The 20,729-nt window shown below is 44.7% G+C and overlaps 1 protein-coding gene across 1 annotated transcript in view; it reads right to left on the reverse strand.

Annotated features, from left to right (window-relative positions):
* kcnt2 (potassium channel, subfamily T, member 2) overlaps positions 1 to 20,729 on the reverse strand; it is a 311,774-nt gene that overhangs the window by 115,323 nt on the left and 175,722 nt on the right. Inside the window, 2 exon segments of the mRNA XM_055641239.1 lie at positions 4,746 to 4,892; positions 20,344 to 20,427. Coding sequence (XP_055497214.1) covers positions 4,746 to 4,892; positions 20,344 to 20,427 — 231 coding nt within the window.

A 20,729-nucleotide genomic window follows, 5' to 3' on the forward strand; every position in this document is an offset into this window, starting at 1 on the left:
TAATCTCCTCTGCCTGCATGTAATCCATATCCCTCCATTCTCTGCATATCCATGTGACTGTCTAAAAGCTTATTAACTGCCACCATTGTATCTGCTTCCACCACCACCCATGACAGCACGTTCCAGGCACCCATCACTCTCTGTCTAAAAAAAACTTCACCGCACAATTTTGAGCTATGTCTTCAAGTTTTTGACATTTCATTACTGGGGAAAAAGTTATGACTGTCTGTCCTATATCCACGCCTCTCATAATTTTATTTACTTCTGTTAATTCCCCATGCAACCTCCGGCATTCCAGAGAAAACAACCTCAAACTGTCCAACCTCTCCTTACAGCTAATATTCCCTAATCCACAGACCTCATGTACACCCTCTCCAAAGCCTCCACATCCTTCCACAAACCAACTGCGTGATAGTTTAATGCATCTGCAGTCTCTTGTGTCTGTTTAACATTTAATTAGTTGTGTTGGGAGAATGATTGCTGATACAATGTACTCTCACTGGTACATGACCAGTGACTACAAACGGCTTGCCAGAATGTCAGGCAGCACAGCGGTAGAGTTGCTGCCTCACAGCGCCAGAGACCCCAGTTTGATCCTGACCTCAGGTGCTGTCTGTGTGTGAGTGTAGTTTGTACCTTCTCCCTGCAATGCATGGGTTTCCTCAGGGTGCTCCGGTTTCCCTCGACATCCCAACTAGTCGTGGGCTTGTAGGTTAATGGGACTCTGTAAATTGCCCCCCCCCAGTGTGTAGGGAGTGGATAAGTATGTGGGATAACATGGAACTAGTGTGAAAGGGTGATCGATGGTCGGCATGAACTCATTGAACCAAATGGCCTGTTTCCGAGCTGTGTCTTTCACTCAGTCAAAGATTTGTCTCAATTAGTGGGTCCACTGTTTCCATTTACCTGGCTCTGGTTGCTATTGATAGCACAAACAAAATGCTTTTCAATGTACCTCGGTAGACGTGATAATAATCAAAACTAAAATACTGCTCTCTCTGAATTCTCTCACTCCCACAGTGCCACAGTAACATCTTCTCCTCCTGACAATGCTTGGATGGCGCTAATGACTGACAATGTCATTGCAAATGTTTTATTTAATATAGCCAGGATATTGATTTATTTACTTCAGATGCACATCCAGGAACAATGCTAGAGTTGATTAAGCCTGGTTATTTATACTGGATGATCAAGTTTAACTGTACAACCATTCACAAATTCCAACGTCTGACATTAACTCGCTTGATAAATGTGCATCATCTCCATGTTCTGCTACATGTTACAGCTCTTCACTAATATCAACAAACTCTGTAAATTGTAGTTTATTATTTTACATCCAGGACTTCGAATAGTTTATTATCCCGCTTACCAAGTTACGGTGAAAAGATCTTTGTTGCATAGCAGCCAGTTAAAGAAAAGACTATATACGATTACAATCAGGTCGTCCACCGTGTAGCGATAAAGGATAAAGGAGACAAGATTTAGTGCAAGATCCAGTCCAATAAAGATTGTTCAAAGATCTCCAATAAGGTCGATGGGAGGTCAGGACCACTCTCTAGCTGGTGAGAGAACCATTCAGTTACTTAATAACAGCTGGGAAGAAACTGTCCCTGAATCTGGAGAAATGCATTTTCACACTTCTGTACCTCTTACCCTGGTAGAGGGGAGAGGGGGGGAAGAGGGAGTGTCCGGGGTGGGACTGGTCCTTGATTATGCTGGTGGCCTTACCAAGGCAGCGTGAAGTGTAGATGGATTTCACGGAAGTGAGATTGGTTTGCGTGATGGTCTGGGCTACGTCCACAACTCCCTGCAATTTCATGCGGTCTTGGATGGAGCTGTTCCCAAACCATGCTGTGATGAATCTAGATAAACTGCACCCTAGACATAAATAACCCCACACTGAATGTTGGCAGCCGGCATGCAAGCATTGGAATAAGTGCCGGAAGAACACAGCATGTCTGGCAGCATCTGTGAAGAGAATGAACGGGCGACATTTCGGGTCAGGACCCTTCTTCAGACTGATGGGTCGGGTCGGCTGAAGGGTTTTCCTCATATCTTTCAAAAACACAGTCCCCATCACTTATGAACTGATGAGCAAAGGGAACAGGTGTACAGGGTACAACTACACCACTGAGTTATACATTCATCCATGCATAGAACAGAATAAACAAGGATCCCGACCCAAAGCTTCACCCATCCATGTTCTCCAGAGATGTTGCCTGACCCGGTGAATTACCCAGCACTTTGTGTCCTTATCCGTAAACCTGCATTTGCAGTTCCTTGCTTCAACAAGAAAAGACTCTTCGGCCCGTTATGTCTGTGCTGAACAAGATGCAATTCTTTCATAGTTATTATAGAACTGCCTGGCCCCGCTTCTTTCCGGCATTTAGTTTAGGTTAAAGATATAGTGTGGAAACTGGCCCTTCGGCCCACCGAGTCCGCACCGACCACCCATCCCCGCACATTAACTTATCCTACACACACTAGGAACAATTTACTTTTCTTTTTAACTCACCAAGCCAATTAACTTACAAACCTGTACGTCTTTGAAGTGTGGGAGGAAACCGAAGATTTTGGAGACACCCACACAGGTCACAGGGAGAACGTACAAACTCCGTACAGACAAGCACCTGTAGTCGGGATCGAACCCGGGTCTCTGGCACAGTAAGGCAGCAAATCTAAAGCTGTGCCACCACCAGTATTCTACCCTCTCCTCTCACTACAATCAGTCTGAAGAAGGGTCCAAGTCAAAACATTGCCAGTCCATATATCTCCCTCCACAGGTGCTGCCTGACCCGCTGACATCCTCCAGCACTTTGTATTTTATTCACGATTCCAGCATCTGCAGTTCCACATGTCTCCAGCTAAATCATGAAGCTGTCGTGTTTTATAGTGCATGCTTTAGGAATTGTGTGTACAGTGGAGCAAAGGGACATTGATAAATCTAAGTAGATCCATGCAAAGATAAAATTAAAACACAAAGTTGATTTACTAGATCCAAGTTTGACACAGATCTGCAGCACATCCACTTCATCACCACACTGACCTTTCTGCCCTGGGACTCCTCAATTCCTAGTCAGGCCACAGGCAAACTGGAGGAACAGCACCTCATATTCCTCTTGGGTAGCTTACAACCCAATGGTATGAACATTGAATTCTCCAATCTGAGGTAACAACCCTTTTCTGCTGTCTCTGTCCTGTTCCACACCCTGATGTGCACCCATTCCTCCTACCATCCCCCTCTTTTCTCTTTCCCCACGCCCTCCCCGTCCACTTTCATCGATATCCTTCTCTCCAGCTCTACATTTCACTCCTACTCCTCTTCCTCTCTCCATATCCGACATCCTTTCATCTCCTTTTCACCTTTGGCCATTGTCACTCACTTTACCCATCAATCTCCTCTCCCTCTTCACCTGCATCCACCTATCACTGGCCAAGCTTTGTTCCACCCCAACCTCTCTCTTCAAAGCTTTCTCCCCTGCTAATCCAATCAGACTGAAGAATGGTCTCAACCCGAAACATCACCTCTCCATGTTCTCCAGAGATGCTGCCTGACCCGTTGAATTACTCCAGCACTTTGTGTTTAGCTCAAGATTCCAACTTCTGCAGTTCCTTTTGTCTCCACTATCATGCACTCATTACTGCTCTTGCTACTTGTCTCTGAAGAAGGGTCCCGACCTGAATCGTCACTTATCAATGTTCTCCAGACATGCTGCCAGACTCGCTGAGTTACTCCAGCACTCTGTCTTTCTTTCAATAAAGAATTGACAGGCCATCTAAGCTTTCTATGTTTATATAATTTCATCAACAAAATCCTGCACATTTAATATTATTTCATCAACAAAATCCTGCACATAGAAACATATAAAATTATAAAAGGGCTGGACAAACTAGATGCAGGAAAAATGTTTCCCAATGTTGGGGGATTCCAGAACCAGGGGCCACAGTCTAAGAATAAAGGGGAGACCATTTAAAAATGAGATGAGAAAAAACTTTTTCACCCAGAGAGTTGTGAATTTGTGGAATTATCTGCCACAAGTGGTGTATGCCAATTCACTGGATGAATTTAAAAGAGAGTTAAATAGAGCTCTTGGGGCTAGAGGAATCAAGGGGTATGGGGAAAAGGCAGGCACGGGTTACTGATTGTGGATGATCAGCCATGATCACAATGAATGGCAGTGCTGGCTCGAAGGGCTGAATGGCCTCCTCCTGCACCTATTTTCTATGTTTCTATGTTAATGGCAAAAACAAACAAATCTCATCTGGAAGAATCTCCGTGGCAAAGCAGAAGTAATGACAACAACCGACAAAGAAGTGACAGAACGTGGGAAGAAAAGCAAACGACTGTCGGTGCAGACATCATGAAGTATAAAATTAAAATTAAATATTTTTATCGCTGATAGAGAAAAACAAAATAAATAAGTTGACAGATATGCAGAGGGCAGTGCATAAGATTGGAGTAGAACTGATGATATATTTTGCATGCAGATTCTGTCTGGATATTTCTAATATCTAATTTCAGCAGTAAATAAAACAGATATTGCCATTTAAATGCAATGACTCACTTTTCAAATACGGACTAAAGGGGAAGCTACCGATTCCTATAGAAGCAGATTCAAATTACAAATCCATAAATAATGCTGGAAGTAAAATTCAGTGGTTTGCATATATACAACAGCCTAGGAGATGCCTGGCACATTGTCAACTGAGCAACAGATTTTGTCAATTAAGAGTAGTCCGTGTACATTAGCAGAAGGCCGTACCTCTGATGTTGCGAGCTTTTGTGTCTCTGTGCGATAGATGCCAATGGGGATATCTCCTGAGGAAGAGCAAAGCTTTTGATACAGCCGGCCGTATGTCCGGATCCACAAGTCATCTTCTGTGATCTTCATCTGTGTGAAAAAGGACAAGACCACTCAGTAAACATGACTTTGACATTGGCCCGCAGACTTCTCTGCACTTGTCTGGACGCATTGCTTTTGCCGAGTTTAATTGAACAAAATGATGGTTCAAATGGAATCTGTTCAAGGGGAAAGGTATGCTCATGATTCATCGCCACAGAGTAGCCTTGAACTTGGGTTTGATTATATTTTTCCACATCAGTTCATAAGTCTATAAGTCATAGGAGCAGAATTAGGGCATTCGGCTCACCGAGTCTACTTTGCCATTCAATCATGGTTGATCTATCTTTCCCTCTTAACCCCATCTTCCTGCCTTCTCTCTGTAACCTTTGACAACCTTACTAATCATGAATCTGTCAATCTCCACTTTAAAAATACACTATGACGACCTCCACAGCAGTCTGCGGCAATGAATGCCACAGATTCACCGCCTAGATTAAGTAATACCTACTCATCGCCATTCTAAAGGTACACCCTTTTATTCTGAGGCTCTGCACTCTGGTCCGAGACTCTCCCACTAGTGTCTTGTCCAGATACATTGCTTTTGTTGAGTCTAATTAGACACAATGATGTTTAAAGTAGAATCTGAACAAGGGAAAAGTTAGATTAATAATTCATCATCACAAAGTTGCTTTTATCTTGAATGTCATCATGTTTTTATTTATCTATCATCTATCTATCTATCTATCTATCTATCTATCTATCTATCTATCTATCTATCTATCTATCTATCTATCTATCTATCACTAAAACTCATCTTGTTTTGTACCTACATTGGTACCTATACAGGCATAGATAGGGTAGACAGCTGGAACCTTTATCCCCAGAGTGGCAATGTCAAATATCATAGAAAGTACAACATAGGGATAGGCCCTTTGACCCACATTCAGACAGCCAGAACCTTCTTCCCATGGTGGAAGTGTCATAGACTAGAACGCATAGCTTTAAGGTGAGAGGGGTCAAGTTTATAGGAGATATGTGGGGCAACTTTTTGTTTCCCCGCAGAGGGTGATGTGTGTGCCTGGAACACTCTGCCAGGGGTGGTGGTGGAGGCGTTTAAGATACTTCTGGATAAGTTCATGGATATGCAGGGAATGGAGTGATATGGATTATGTGCCAGCAGATAAGCGTTGATCTTCGCATCAAGATCGGCACAGACATTGTGGGCTGAAGGGCCTGTTCCTGTGCTGTACTGTTCTACTTTTAAAGATTACAATTAAAAATAAAAACACTGAAGATGCGATATACCCCCATTGAACCTTCTCAACACTGCTATCGAACACAGCAAGCGTGAAGACAACTTTCCTGTTTGTGTGCTCTGATGCTCCATGACTCTATAGGCTTAGTGGAATATGGACCGAATGTGGACAAATGGGATTAGCATCGATGGGGTTTGTTGGTTGTCATGATAACCTAGAACCAGTGATAACAGGTGATTGATTGATGGTTGGCGTGGACTCGGTGGACTGAAGAATCCGTTTCAGTGCTATTTCTTTCAATCTTATCATGGCTTGGCCCAAGGGTTTGTTTCTTTCTTGCTTGTTTATTATTGCCATGTACTGAGGTTCAGTGAAAAGCTTTGTTCTGCGTGCCATCTAAACAGATTAGATAATACCATGCATAAAACAATCTTCATACCCAAGTATGATAGATAGATAGATAGAGCAAAGGGGAAGATACAGAGTGCAGAACATAGTATTCAGTATTGTAGCGCACCAGTTCCAGAGACAAAGTCCAATGTCCGCAATGGGGTAGAGGTGAATCGGATAGTACCCAAGCTTATGGAAGGACCGTTAAGTAGCCTGATAACAGCGGGGAAGAAACTGTTCCAGTGTCTGGAGGTGTGTGCTTTCAAGCTTCTGTACCTACTGCCAGACGGGAGCAGGGAGAAGGAGGAATGAGTTCAATCCAGACTACAGGTTCTGTCCGTATGGAGTTTGTATGTTCTCCCCCTTGATCTGTGTGAGTTTCCGCCCACACTCCAAAGACGTACAGGTTTGTAGGTTAATTGGCTTTTGTAAAATTGTAAATTGTCCTGAGTATGTAGGATAGAGCTACTGTACAGGGTGATCACTGGTCGACGCGGACTCTAACTTGACTCTAGTGTCATGACTCTAACTTGAGTTTAGTGTCGTGACTTGAATTAATAATTTACCGAGGCACAGCATATTTTTCACCCTGTCGTTACCTCCAATCAAACTGTGGACTGTTTTGCAATGCAAACACAGGAGCTAATGTGAAGCATTGTCTCCTTACATTGATGGAACATCAGCCCTGGGTTTCTCTCCTTGTTTTCTGAAAAGTCAGAATGCAGCAATTCAAAAATACTGATGGACAAATGTGTCACCTTCTGCAATTTATGTGTCCCAGACGCAAGATGATGAACAGTCGGACTGACAGACAATCAGGCAGATAACTGTGATTAGCAGTGGAACTGTTCACCGGAAAGTGGAGAAGATACCTCAAGTCCTCTCCATCAGCCGCCCAAGTGCACATAAACTTGGCAACATGGGCATGTCTATTAAAGCCATTCACCAGTGCAAAGTAATCTTTGCTTTGATGGTAGGGGTTATTTTCACAAAATTGCTTCACCCTGTGATTTTTTTTCCATCGTAGAAACACCAGTCCGGCACAGTATTGCAGTAGTAGAGTTGCTGCCTTCCAGCACCAGAGACCCGCATTCAATCTAGACTATGGGTTCTGGCCATATGGAGTTTATATGTTCTCCCCGCGACCTGTGTGGGTTTCCTCTCACACTCCAAAGACATACAGGTTTGTCGGTAAAATTGTAAAGTGTCCCTAGTGTGTAGGATAGTGCTGGTGTACGGGGTGGTCACTGGTTGGCGAGGACTTGGTGGGCCAAAAGACTTGTTTCCGCTTTGCATCTTTAAAGTCTAAAGGTCTGGATCGAGCTCCTGCTCGTGAATCGTTACTGTCTTCAGGGTTTACGCTGTAATGGCTAGCTCTTCGAGCAGCGCTAAGGAAGGCAGGAGAGGTCTTGATTGAATGCTTGATAGAATTGATTGAAAGAAATAGCATGGAAACAGGTTCTTCCGCCCATCGTCCATGCCGATCATCGATCACCCGTTCTCACTGGTACCATGTTATCCCACTTTCTCTTTCACTCCCTGCACACTACAGACAATTTACAGAGGCCAATTAACCTACAAACCTGCACATCTCTCAGATGTGGAATGAAACTGGAGCACCCGGAGGAAACATTAAATCTTCCCTGTCTCACCTTAAACCCATGTCCCTCTTGTTCTTGATTCCTCTATTCTGCATAAAAGATTATGTGTATTCACTCTATCAATTCCCCTCGTGATTTCATGCACCTCTCAGGTGCGTTCACCCCTCAGCCTCCTGCACTCAAAGGAATGAAGTTCTCGCCTGCCCATTTTCTCCCTAGAGAGTGCTGAGGCCCTCTGGTCCTGGTAACATTCTCGTAAATCTACTCTACATTCTTGCAAAATACATGTCCGTCTGCAGATTTAGATTAGTACCAATCTTATTTAATGACACTGCTGTCATTTGTTGCTATAGCTGGAGAGGCCCAGTGGTGCAGTGATAGAGCTGCTGCCTTATCCGCCAGGGACCTGGGTTCAATCCTGACTGCCTTATCCCTCCAGGGACCTGGGTTCAATCCTGACTCTGGGTGTTGCCTGTACGGAGTTTGCACATTCTCCCTGTGACCACCTGGGATTTCTCCGGGTGCTCCGGTTTCCCCCCACACTTCAAAGGCGTGTGGGTGTGTAGGTTAATTGGCTTCTGTAAATTGCCCCTAGTGTGTAGGATAGAACAAGTGTACGAGTGATCGCTGGTCGGCATGGACTCGGTCGGCCAAAGGGTCTGTTTCCATGCCGCATCTCTAAACTAAACTAAACTATAAATAGATACAAAAAGCTGGAGTAACTCAGCGGGACAGGCAGCATCTCTGGAGAGAAGGAATGGGTGACATTTCAGGTCGAGACCGTTCTTCGACCCTTCTTCTAAACCATAGTCATGGGTAAAGTTTAGTGTTGAGGTGGGCGAGTACTGGAAATATTGTAACAATTACAAATCGGATTTTTGCAATATTATTAATCTAATATTCTTGTTCAGGACAGCTATTATTGACTATGATTATACATTCATTTGGAAAGTAGCTTTCTTTTTATCTCATAATATTTAACCAGCTCCATATTATTTAAGATGGCAGTGAGTGCTCCGGGCATAATATCGGCTTGGCATGTTTGGTAAAGATATTAACTGAACAGATTGTATTCAAAATCAAAACTTACGAGCTGTTTGGACAAGCACTTGAATGTCTAACCCCAGCAACCTTGGAGTCATCTGTAAAATTACTAACCAACCCACCTAAGTTTACGTCCGATCTTAGTTCTAGTTGCAGAGTTTTAAACAGGCCATTCAGCCCACTGAGTCCACACTGACCAGCGATCACAAATACACTAGTTCTTTCCTACACACTAGGGACAATTAACAGAAACCAATTAACCTACAAAACTGCACGTCTTTGGAGTGTGGGAGGAAACTGGAGCACCCAGAGAAATCCCAGGCAATCACTGGGAGAACGTACAAACTCTGCACAGACAGAATCGAACCTGGGTCTCTGGCGCTGTACGGCAGCAAATCGCCCACTGCGCCACTGTGCCATCCCTCTCTCTGGATCCTCTCTCTGCATAAAACTATCCTCCCTCAACCTTCAGCTAAGACATATTGGGACATAAAAATGTGGAAGAGACGTATTTAAACTAAATGCTGCACATAAATCTAGCGGCACTAACCTCCACTTCATGCTGCTGAATAAAATCGATTTTTATACCACGCACTGTGGACTTGACTTAGTTTTATTAATGCTGCCAAGCACTGCGATGGAATTCTCCCACAGCCTTGAACACAGTTGTCGCAATATACTGCATTAAAATTTGGAGTATGGTTCCACATTATACTAGTAAAATACAACAGGGACGCACAGTATGCTTGATATATTGTCTGCCCCATCTTTTTAGCTTTGAAGTAGAATTCTACTGATGCAAGCTCAAAGTATATGATGCAGACATAGCCACTGCTGAAAGTGCATTGTAAAAGCTTCCAATCTGAATTCCCTCATTAACTTACATTCATCACTAAATAATTGTTATATCTAAGTTTTTTTTTCTTTCTCCCACCCGTCCCCTTCCTCATATATTCCATCCTCTAGCTGCACCTTTCAGTCCTCTTCTATCCTTATTACCTTATCTCACACATGGCGACTCTCTGCATACCTTGGATATGGTGTTCAAAACAAAGAATTTCACTGTGACACCATTTTTGTCTACCTTCGATTTACCAGCATCTGCCGTTCCTTCTTAATCATTTCACTGTGACATGTCACATGTGATAATAAAGTATCAACCAATCAATTAATTATCAGTCAATCAGAACTCCCCCCCCCTCACCTGTATCCACTTATTACTTGCCAGCGAGTGCACACTGCCCTTTCTCTCTCTCCCCAACCATCTCCACCCCCCAATGCCCCAACTAGACACGCACTCTATTTCTCCACTCTCCCTCCACCCACATTCTTTCCTCCGTCCTCACAGTTGTCAACTCTTCAATCCTTTTGTCTCACACCTTTTTATTCATCCTTGGCCTTTGTCCAACCATCTGCCTGTCAACCCCCCTCCCCTAACCTGTATCCACCTATCACTTGCCAGGATTTGTCCTGCCTCTCCTCTCTTCCAGCTTTCGTTCCCCACCCACCTCCCCCCCCCCCCCCACCCCTACAATTGGTCTGAAGAAGATTTCCAACTGGAAACGTCCCCTATCCATGTTCTCCACAGATGCTGCCTGACCCTCTGAGTTACTCCAGCACATTGTGTCTTTTCCAGGCAACCAGCATCTACAGTTCCTCATGTCTCCACATTTTGCCATTGAGAAATTCCCCTGGCCTGCATCAAATCAGCTTCCAGCTTTGGCAAGGTAGAAAGAACAACATTATCCAGCTCTTTCCAGCAGATACAAAGCGTTTCATATCTGTAGCTATTCTCTGCCGCCTAAATTGACAAGTGCTTATCTACACCAAAGGTGTAATTCCTACACTCCCTATTTTGGTTCCTTTTATTTGTTGGTTAAACTTCAAGCTTTTGATGAGTGGAAAAGCTTACTTCACGTAAGGTCACTGAACAGTGAATAGACACAGGACTTATTCTTATCCAGCATTCTCAGATGGAAGCCACAGCCAATAACGTACAATAAAGATTCCGAATGAAAATGCCCCTTTGCACATTTAAGCCTCTCCGGTTAATACTGGAACAGATTTTGGTTTTGAAAATTTAACATGCTTTAGACTGTAGAGATAAAACGCCTTCAGCCTACTGAGTATGTGCCGACCATCGATCACCCCGTACATGAGCACTATCCTACGCACCAGGGACAATTTACATTTTTTACCAAAGCTAATTAATTTACAAACCTGTACGTCTTTGGAATGTGGGAGGAAACCAGAGCACATGGAGAAAACCCATACGGTCACAGGGACAAGGTACAAACTCCATACAGATAGCACCCATGGTCGGGATTGAACCCGTGTCTCTGGTGCTGTAAGGCAACAACTCTACCACTGCACCACCGTGTCACCCCATGCTGTGATTATATATGGTTAGGGCAGAGATGGTGCCTCCTGACTGTATGGAATTGGGTGCCCTGGAGAAGCAAGAGAAAGTTGATCTACATTCGACCAATGTGTAGATTCAAGCAACTGCAGAAGTGTAGTACACAAAGTGTAACTCGGTGTCTCAGGCAGCAGCCAACGTAATCAATAACCTGTCCCACCCCGGTCATTCCTTCTTCTCCCTGTCCCCGTTCAGGTACAGAAGCTTGAAAGCATACACCACCAGACTCAGGAACAGCTTCTTCCCCTCCGTTATCAGGCTTCTGAACGATCCTTCCATAAGCGAGGGTACTGTCCGATTCACCTCTACCCCATTGCGGACATTGGACTTGGTCTCTGGAACTGGTGCGTTACAATGCATCAACATTTGCTTAATGGTGGTTTGATTTTAAGTGAACAAGAAAGATAACAAAGAACTAATGTGAATGGGTGATCAATGATTGGCGTGGACTTGGTGGGCTATAGGTGTAACAAAGAACTGCAGATGCTGGTTTAAATCAAAGGTAGACACAAAATGTTGGAGCAACTCAGCAAGACAGGCAGCATCTCCAGAGAGAAGGGATGGGTGACGTTTCGGGTCGAGACCCGCTAAACTACAAAAAATGAATGTGCCATATAGCTAAGAACTGTATTCTACACTCTGTATCTTCCCCTTTACTCTACCTTGAGTTGTACTTGAATTTGATTTGATTATATTTATGTACAGTATTATATGATCTGATGGGATAGCATGCAAAACAAAGCTGTTCACTGCACCTTGCCGTGAAATAAAATAATGGCAATTATTTCCTATGCTATGTAAAATTCTAAACCATAACTAGATAGAGATTGGAGTCAGAGAGTAATACAGTGTGGAAACAGGCCCTTCAGCCCAGCTTTCCCCACAACGGCCAACATGCCCCAGCTACACTAGTCCAACCTGCCCCCGTTTGGTCCATGGCCCTCCAAACATGTCCTATCCATGCGCCTGTCTAACTGTTTCGTAAACAATGGGATAGTCCCAGCCTCCACTACCTCCTAGAAACATAGAAACTAGGTGCAGGAGTAGGCCATTCGGCCCTTCGAGCCTGCACCGCCATTTAATATGATCATGGCTGATCATCCAACTCAGTATCCCGTACCTGCCTTCTCTCCATACCCTCTGATCCCCTTGGCCACAAGGGCCACATCTAACTCCCTCTTAAATATAGCCAATGAACTGGCCTCAACTACCCTCTGTGGCAGAGAGTTCCAGAGATTCACCACTCTCTGTGTGAAAAAAGTTCTCCTCATCTCGGTTTTAAAGGATTTCCCCCTTATCCTTAAGCTGTGACCCCTTGTCCTGGACTTCCCCAACATCGGAAACAATCTTCCTGCATCTAGCCTGTCCAACCCCTTAAGAATTTTGTAAGTTTCTATAAGATCCCCTCTCAATCTCCTAAACTCTAGAGAGTATAAACCAAGTCTATCCAGTCTTTCTTCATAAGACAGTCCTGACATCCCAGGAATCAATCTGGTGAACCTTCTCTGCACTCCCTCTATGGCAATAATGTCCTTCCTCAGATTTGGAGACCAAAACTGCACGCAATACTCCAGGTGTGGTCTCACCAAGACCCTATACAACTGCAGTAGAACCTCCCTGCTCCTATACTCAAATCCTCTTGCTATGAAAGCCAACATGCCATTCGCTTTCTTTACTGCCTGCTGCACCTGCATGCCTACCTTCAATGACTGGTGTACCATGACACCCAGGTCTCGCTGCATCTCCCCCTTTCCCAATCGGCCACCGTTTAGATAATAATCTGCTTTCCCGTTTTTGCCACCAAAATGGATAACCTCACATTTATCCACATTAAACTGCATCTGCCAAACATTTGCCCACTCACCTAGCCTATCCAAGTCACCTTGCAGTCTCCTAGCATCCTCCTCACACCTAACACTGCCCCCCAGCTTAGTGTCATCCGCAAACTTGGAGATATTGCCTTCAATTCCCTCATCCAGATCATTAATATATATTGTAAATAGCTGGGGTCCCAGTACTGAGCCTTGCGGTACCCCACTAGTCACTGCCTGCCATTGTGAAAAGGACCCGTTTACTCCTACTCTTTGCTTCCTGTTTGCCAGCCAGTTCTCTATCCACATCAATACTGAACCCCCAATGCCATGTGCTTTAAGTTTGTATACTAATCTCTTATGTGGGACCTTGTCGAAAGCCTTCTGGAAGTCCAGATACACCACATCCACTGGTTCTCCCCTATCCACGCTACTAGTTACATCCTCGAAAAATTCTATAAGATTCGTCAGACATGATTTACCTTTCGTAAATCCATGCTGACTTTGTCCAATGATTTCACCACTTTCTAAATGTGCTGCTATCCCATCTTTAATAACTGACTCTAGCAGTTTACCCACTACCGATGTTAGGCTAACTGGTCTGTAATTCCCCGTTTTCTCTCTCCCTCCCTTCTTAAAAAGTGGGGTTACGTTTGCTACCCGCCAATCCTCTGGAACTACTCCAGAATCTAAGGAGTTTTGAAAGATTATTACTAATGCATCCACTATTTCTGGAGCTACTTCCTTAAGTACTCTGGGATGCAGCCTATCTGGCCCTGGGGATTTATCGGCCTTTAATCCATTCAATTTACCCAACACCACTTCCCGACTAACCTGGATTTCACTCAATTCCTCCACCTCCTTTGACCCGCGGGCCCCTGCTATTTCTGGCAGATCATTTATGTCTTCCTTAGTGAAGACGGAACCAAAGTAGTTACTCAATTGGTCCGCCATATCCTGGTTCCCCATGATCAACTCACCTGTTTCTAACTGCAAGGGACCTACATTTGTTTTAACTAATCTCTTTCTTTTCACATATCTATAAAAACTTTTGCAGTCAGATTTTATGTTCACTGCCAGTTTTCTTTCATAATCCATTTTTCCTTTTCTAATTAAGCCCTTCGTCCTCCTCTGCTGGTCTCTGAATTTCTCCCAGTCCTCCGGTATGCTGCTTTTTCTGGCTAGTTTGTACGCATCATCCTTTGCTTTGATACTATCCCTGATTTCCCTTGTTATCCATGGATGCACTACCTTCCCCGATTTATTCTTTTGCCAAACTGGGATGAACAATTTTTGTAGTTCATCCATGCAGTCTTTAAATGCCTTCCATTGCATATCCACCGTCAACCCTTTTAGAATTAATTGCCAGTCAATCTTGGCCAATTCACGTCTCATACCCTCAAAGTTACCTTTCTTTAAGTTCAAAACCATTGTTTCTGAATTAACAATGTCACTCTCCATCCTAATGAAGAACTCAACCATATTATGGTCACTCTTGCCCAAGGGGCCACGCACAACAAGACTACTAACTAACCCTTCCTCATTACTCAATACCCAGTCTAAAATAGCCAGCTCTCTCGTTGGTTCCTCTACATGTTGGTTTAGATAACTATCCCGTATACATTCCAAGAAATCCTCTTCCTCAGCACCCCTGCCAGTTTGATTCACCCAATCTATATGTAGATTGAAGTCACCCATTATAACTGCTTTGCCTTTGTCGCAAGCATTTCTAATTTCCTGTTTGATGCCATCCCCAACTTCACTACTACTGTTAGGTGGCCTGTACACAACACCCACCAGCGTTTTCTGCCCCTTATTGTTTCGCAGCTCTACCCATACCGATTCCACATCCTCCAAACTAATGTCCTTCCTTTCCATTGCGTTAATCTCCTCTCTAACCAGCAACACTACCCCACCTCCTTTTCCTTTTCTCTCTATCCCTCCTGAATATTGAATATCCCGGGATGTTCAGCTCCCAGCCTTGGTCACCCTCGAGCCATGTCTCCGTGATCCCAACTATATCATAAACATTAATGGCTATCTGCACGTTCAACTCATCCACCTTATTACGAATACTCCTTGCATTGAGACACAAAGCCTTCAGGCTTGTTTTTACAACGCTCTTACCCCTTATACAATTATGTTGAAAAGTGGCCCTTTTTGATTTTTGCCCTGGTTTTGTCTGCCTGCCACTTTTACTTTTCACCTTGCTACCTATTGCTTCTACCTTCATTTTACACCCCCCTGCCCCTCTGCTCTTGTACCCATCCCCCTGCCACATTAGTTTAAATCCTCCCCGACAGCAGTAGCAAACACCCCCCAAGGACATTGGTTCCATTCCAGTCCAGGTGCAGACCGTCCTGTTTGTACTGGTCCCACCCCCCCCCAGAACTGGTTCCAATGCCCTAAAAATTTGAATCCCTCCCCCTTGCACCATTTTTCAAGCCACGTATTCATCTGCAATATCCTCCTATTTCTGCTCTGACTGGCCCGTGGTACTGGTAGTAATCCAGAGATTATTACCTTTGAGGTCCTACTTTTAAGCTTATCTCCTAGCTCCCTAAATTCATCCTTTAGGACCTCATCCCTTTTTTTACCTATATCGTTGGTGCCAATATGCACCACGACAACTGGCTGTTCACCCTCCCCCTCCAGAATGTTCTGCAGCCGTTCAGTGACATCCCTGACCCTTGCACCAGGGAGGCAACATACCATCCTGGAGTCTCTTTTGCGGCCGCAGAAACGCCTATCTATTCCCCTTACAATTGAATCCCCTATTACTATTGCCCTTCCACTCTTTTTCCCCCCCTCATGTGCCGCAGAGCCACCCATGGTGCCATGAACTTGGCTGCTGCTGCCTTCCCCTGATGAGCCATCTCCCCCAACAGTATCCAAAATGGTATACCTGTTTAGGAGGGAGATGACCGCAGGGGACTCCTGCACTACCTGCCTCCTGCTTTGCTGGCTATTGGCCACCCGTTCCCTTTCTGTCCTCTTACCTTTTACCTGCGGTGTGACCAACTCACTGTACGTGCTATCCACGACTTTCTCAGCATCGTGGATGCTCCACTATGAATCCAACCGCAGCTCCAACCGTTCAATGCGGTCTGCCAGGAGCTGCAGCTGGACACACTTCCTGCAAACGTAGTCACCAGGGTCACCGACCATATCCCTGATCTCCCACATGTTGCAGGCTGAGCAAACCACGGGGCCAATCTCCACCGACATATCCTACTCCCAATTTAACTATATTAAATATTAAAAAACACAAAACTTCATCCTTTAAACTTTACTAATAAATACTGTACCCTTAACTCCCAGAATCCTTACCTCCCAGAATCCTTATCTCCCAGAATCCTTAGCCTAAAGGCAAAAATGTAAAAATGTAAACCAATCAGAGGCTTCCCCCAGACTCCTTCTCTGGAACGTTGGCGATTTGGTCACAGGTTCCAGCGCAGGTAACTCCTCCCCTCTCACCAACGGCTCCCTGGGCCTCTACCTCTCAAGCGTATTGCGTGGTCTCCTCTCCTCAGCCTCCTCTCCGAAGACTCTCGAGCCAAAGACTCACACTTTTCTCACAGGGCACTCGAGCCAAAGACTCACACTTTTCTCACAGGGCACTTCCCTCACTGCCGCTCGCAAAGAGCTGTCCTGCTTAAATTGACTGATAAATTGCCTGATTTACCAATTTACACAGCCAATTCCTCAGTTTTCAACTGGTTTCACCCCCTCTCCTCACACTTGGGCTAGAGCCAATCAGTAGTATCTCTTGCTAATCTGTTGCTGCTGTTGTTCCTCCCAAATCTACAGCAGTCCTTAGCCTTTTAACTGTTTTCAACTGGTTTCACCCCTCTCCTCACACTTGGGCTAGAGCCCAAGCTCTGCCAGCTTGTTCCATATGCCCACCGCCCTTTGTGTGAAAAAGTTACCCCTCGGATTCCTTTTAAATCTTTTCCCCTTCACCTTAAACCTATGTCTGGTCCTCGATTCACCTACTCTGGGCAAGATACTCTGTGCAGATTTTATACACTCGATTGATGAAACATCTTGGGTAGAGTGGGGAAATGAAGAGATTTAGGGAGGGAGAATAAAAACTAATAAAAGTGAACCCACAAAAGAGGTATATAACTTACGAGAGGTATAGATAGGGTAATCTGTCAGAACTTTTTGCCCCCCAGGGTGAAAAGATCAAAGATTAGCGAGCATAGATTTACAGTGAGAGGAGCAAAGTTGAAAGGAGATGAGTGAGTGAATGGTTTTTTTACACAGAGGGTGATGGGTGCCTGGAACTCGCTGGTGGAGGCAGATACGATAGTGACATTTAATAGGCTTTCAGATCGGCACATGGAAATGCAGGGACAGGAGGGATATGGGTTATGTGCAGGCAGACGGAATGAGTTTAATCTGCCATCACTTACGACATGGACATTGTGGGCTGAAGGGCCTCTTCCAGTGCTATACTGATCTGGTTCTATGATCTAAAGTTCCCTTCCAACAAGTTCTGTTGGAGTTATAACAGAATCCTGGAGTGGATAATCCTGGCAGTCACGGTGGCGCAGCTGTAGAGGTGCTGCCTCACAGCAAATGCAGCGCGGGAGACCCGGGTTCAATACTGACTACGGTGCTGTCTGTATGGAGTTTGTACGTTCTCCCCGTGATCGGCGAGGGTTTTATCCAAGATCTTCGGTTTCCTCCTATACTCCAAAGACATACAGGTTTGTAGGTTAATTGGCATTTGGTAAAATGTAAAAATAATTGTCCTTAGTGGGTGCAGGATAGTGTTAATGTGCAGAGATCGCTGGTCGGCACGGACCCGGTGGGCTGAAGGGTCGGTTTCTGCGCTGTATCTCTAAACTAAACTAAATATCTAGGGCAGCACAGTGGTGCAGCGGATGGAGCTGCTGCTTTACAGCGCCAGAGACCCGGGTTCCATCCTGGCTATGTCTGCGCGGAGTTTGCACGTTCTCCCTGTGACTGCATGGGTTACCTCCAGGTGCTTCGCTTTCCTCCCACATCCCAAAGACGTGCGAGTTTGTAGGTTAATTATCCTCTGCAAATTGCCCCTAGTGTGTAGGGAGTGAATGAGAAAGTGGGATAACATAGAACTAGTGTGAACGGGTGATCGATGGTCGGAGTGGACTCAGTGGACCAAAGGGTCAGTTTCCGTGCTGTATCTCTCTACACTCTAAACTCCAAAATTAGGCCGTAATAGTCATAATTTTTAAACAGTAGAAACCCAATTAAAAAAAATAACACAATCAGGTGCAAATCTGATTTTTCAGAACAACTAGATAAATGTAACAATGCATAAAAAAGAGCCCAGCAACCTACAATGGTGAACTGGATATTATGACAAGCACATTCAACACACAAATGATAAACAATGAAAATATGAGCTATTGAGCCCATTCAGAAATTACTTAGCAACAGTGAAAGTGCCGACTGGACCACATTGTTGCTTAGTTACCATTCAGGGCTCTCTACCAAGCGCTTTTGGACATACTTTCTTACAAGATTAAACCTGCAAAAAGCTATAGTTTACAACTGCCCAGGTATTAATGTGAAAGATTTAATAGAAGGGACAATGTTTGCTTAATGGCGATTCTTTCTTCAGGAGAACAGGACGCCAAACTGAATAAGCAAGAGAATGAATTCACCAGGATGTTACCTTTGCTTGAGTTACAGAGAGAGGTTGTATCGGCTGGGAAGGGTGGTAGTGGAGGCAGATATGATAGTGGGTGTACTCTATTGATCGTGAGGGGCATAGATACACTGAACGCTTGTATCTCTTCCCAGGTGCGAGGATTCTAAAATTAGAGGACATAGGCTTAATGGGTGATTGATCAATGAGAGCTGGGTTGAACGGCCTGCTTCCATGCTGTGACTCTACGGGGCTGTAGGAACGTCGCATGTTATTGGATTTACTTAATTGAAAGAAGGATGTGGAGGTTTTGGATAAGGTACCGAAGTGTGCTTCCTTGATTAGAGGGTATAAACTATGATGAGAGGTTGGGCAAACTTGGATTGTTTACTCTGGTGTGTCGGATGCTGAGGAGTATATAAAATGAAGAGGGGCATAGATAGGGTAGACAGTCAGAACCTTTTTCCAGGATATAAATATCAAATACCAAAGGGCATAGAGTTAAGGTGAGAGGGGCAAAGTTTAAAGGAGAAGTACAGGGCAAAAAAAGATGTTTGGAAACTCAAGGGAGTGCAGATGCTGCCCTATCTCCCACCCTGCAAGGAAACTGTCTCCTACACTCAGTTTCACCGTCTCCACCGCATCTGCTCCCAAGGTGAGGCTTTCCATTGTAGGATATCCGAGGTGTCCTCTTTCGTTTGTAAATTTTGTATCCCCCCCCCCTGCTGTTGTGGTTGGATCCCTCACCTGCGTCTCCTCTGGGTCCCGTAGTTCTGCTCTCGCTCCCCCTCCCCCTTGACAGAACCAGAATAGAGTTCCCCTGGTCCTTACCTTTCACCCCATCAGCCTCCACATCCAACACATCATCCTCGGATACGCCCATCGCCTCCAACGTGATCCCACCACCAGCAAACATCTTCTCATCCCCATCCCTTTCCACAGAGACCACTCCCTCAGCAACTCCTCCGTTCCTCTCATCCATTTCCACTCAACAGTCCCCTCCCCAGGTATTTTCCCATGCAACAGAGGAGATGTAACATCGGCCCCTATATCTCCTCCCTCACCTCCGTCCAGGGACCAAGGCAGCCCCTTCCAGCTGAGACGGAGATTCACGTGGACCTCCTCTATATTTTTACTCAACGTCTGGTTGGCATTAAGGTCCAAATAATCAAATGTCGAAAGTGGCACTAATTGATGAAAATCTTGCCTTAGATTTAAGGAGTGGCAATACCAAGGAGAGACATTACTAAGCAGAGGCAAGCTGCAACAAGACAGACACGTGGCTATGTTTATGGAACAATTCTCGTTTTAGGAACAAATGGATAAATGGAACTTACTGCGCAGAGGAATCCAGAACCTGGTGTTGTATCCAACCCTAGAAGTAGCCGTGTGATAGATATCATATAATCCTTCACAAATGACTGCAATAAAAACAATTAGCAAATAAAAAAAATTAAAATGGAACTATTCACCAGAGTGAAAGATCTTGCTGCAATAATATAAATATATTAGCACATATATACAGCACTTGGAGGAGGCCTTACTGCCCTTCAAGATCATATTTGTCTCAAAAAAGCAGCCAATATCATCAAAGGCCCACATCACCCTGGCCTGTCTTTGACTGTCGAATAACATAGAATATAGAACAGTGCAGAAAATGCTGGGTAACTCAGTGGGTCAGACGGCAACTCTGGAGAACATGGATAGGTGACGTTTCAGGGCG

The sequence above is a fragment of the Leucoraja erinacea genome, chromosome 10 (assembly GCF_028641065.1).
Source record: "Leucoraja erinacea ecotype New England chromosome 10, Leri_hhj_1, whole genome shotgun sequence".
NCBI lineage: Eukaryota > Metazoa > Chordata > Chondrichthyes > Rajiformes > Rajidae > Leucoraja > Leucoraja erinaceus.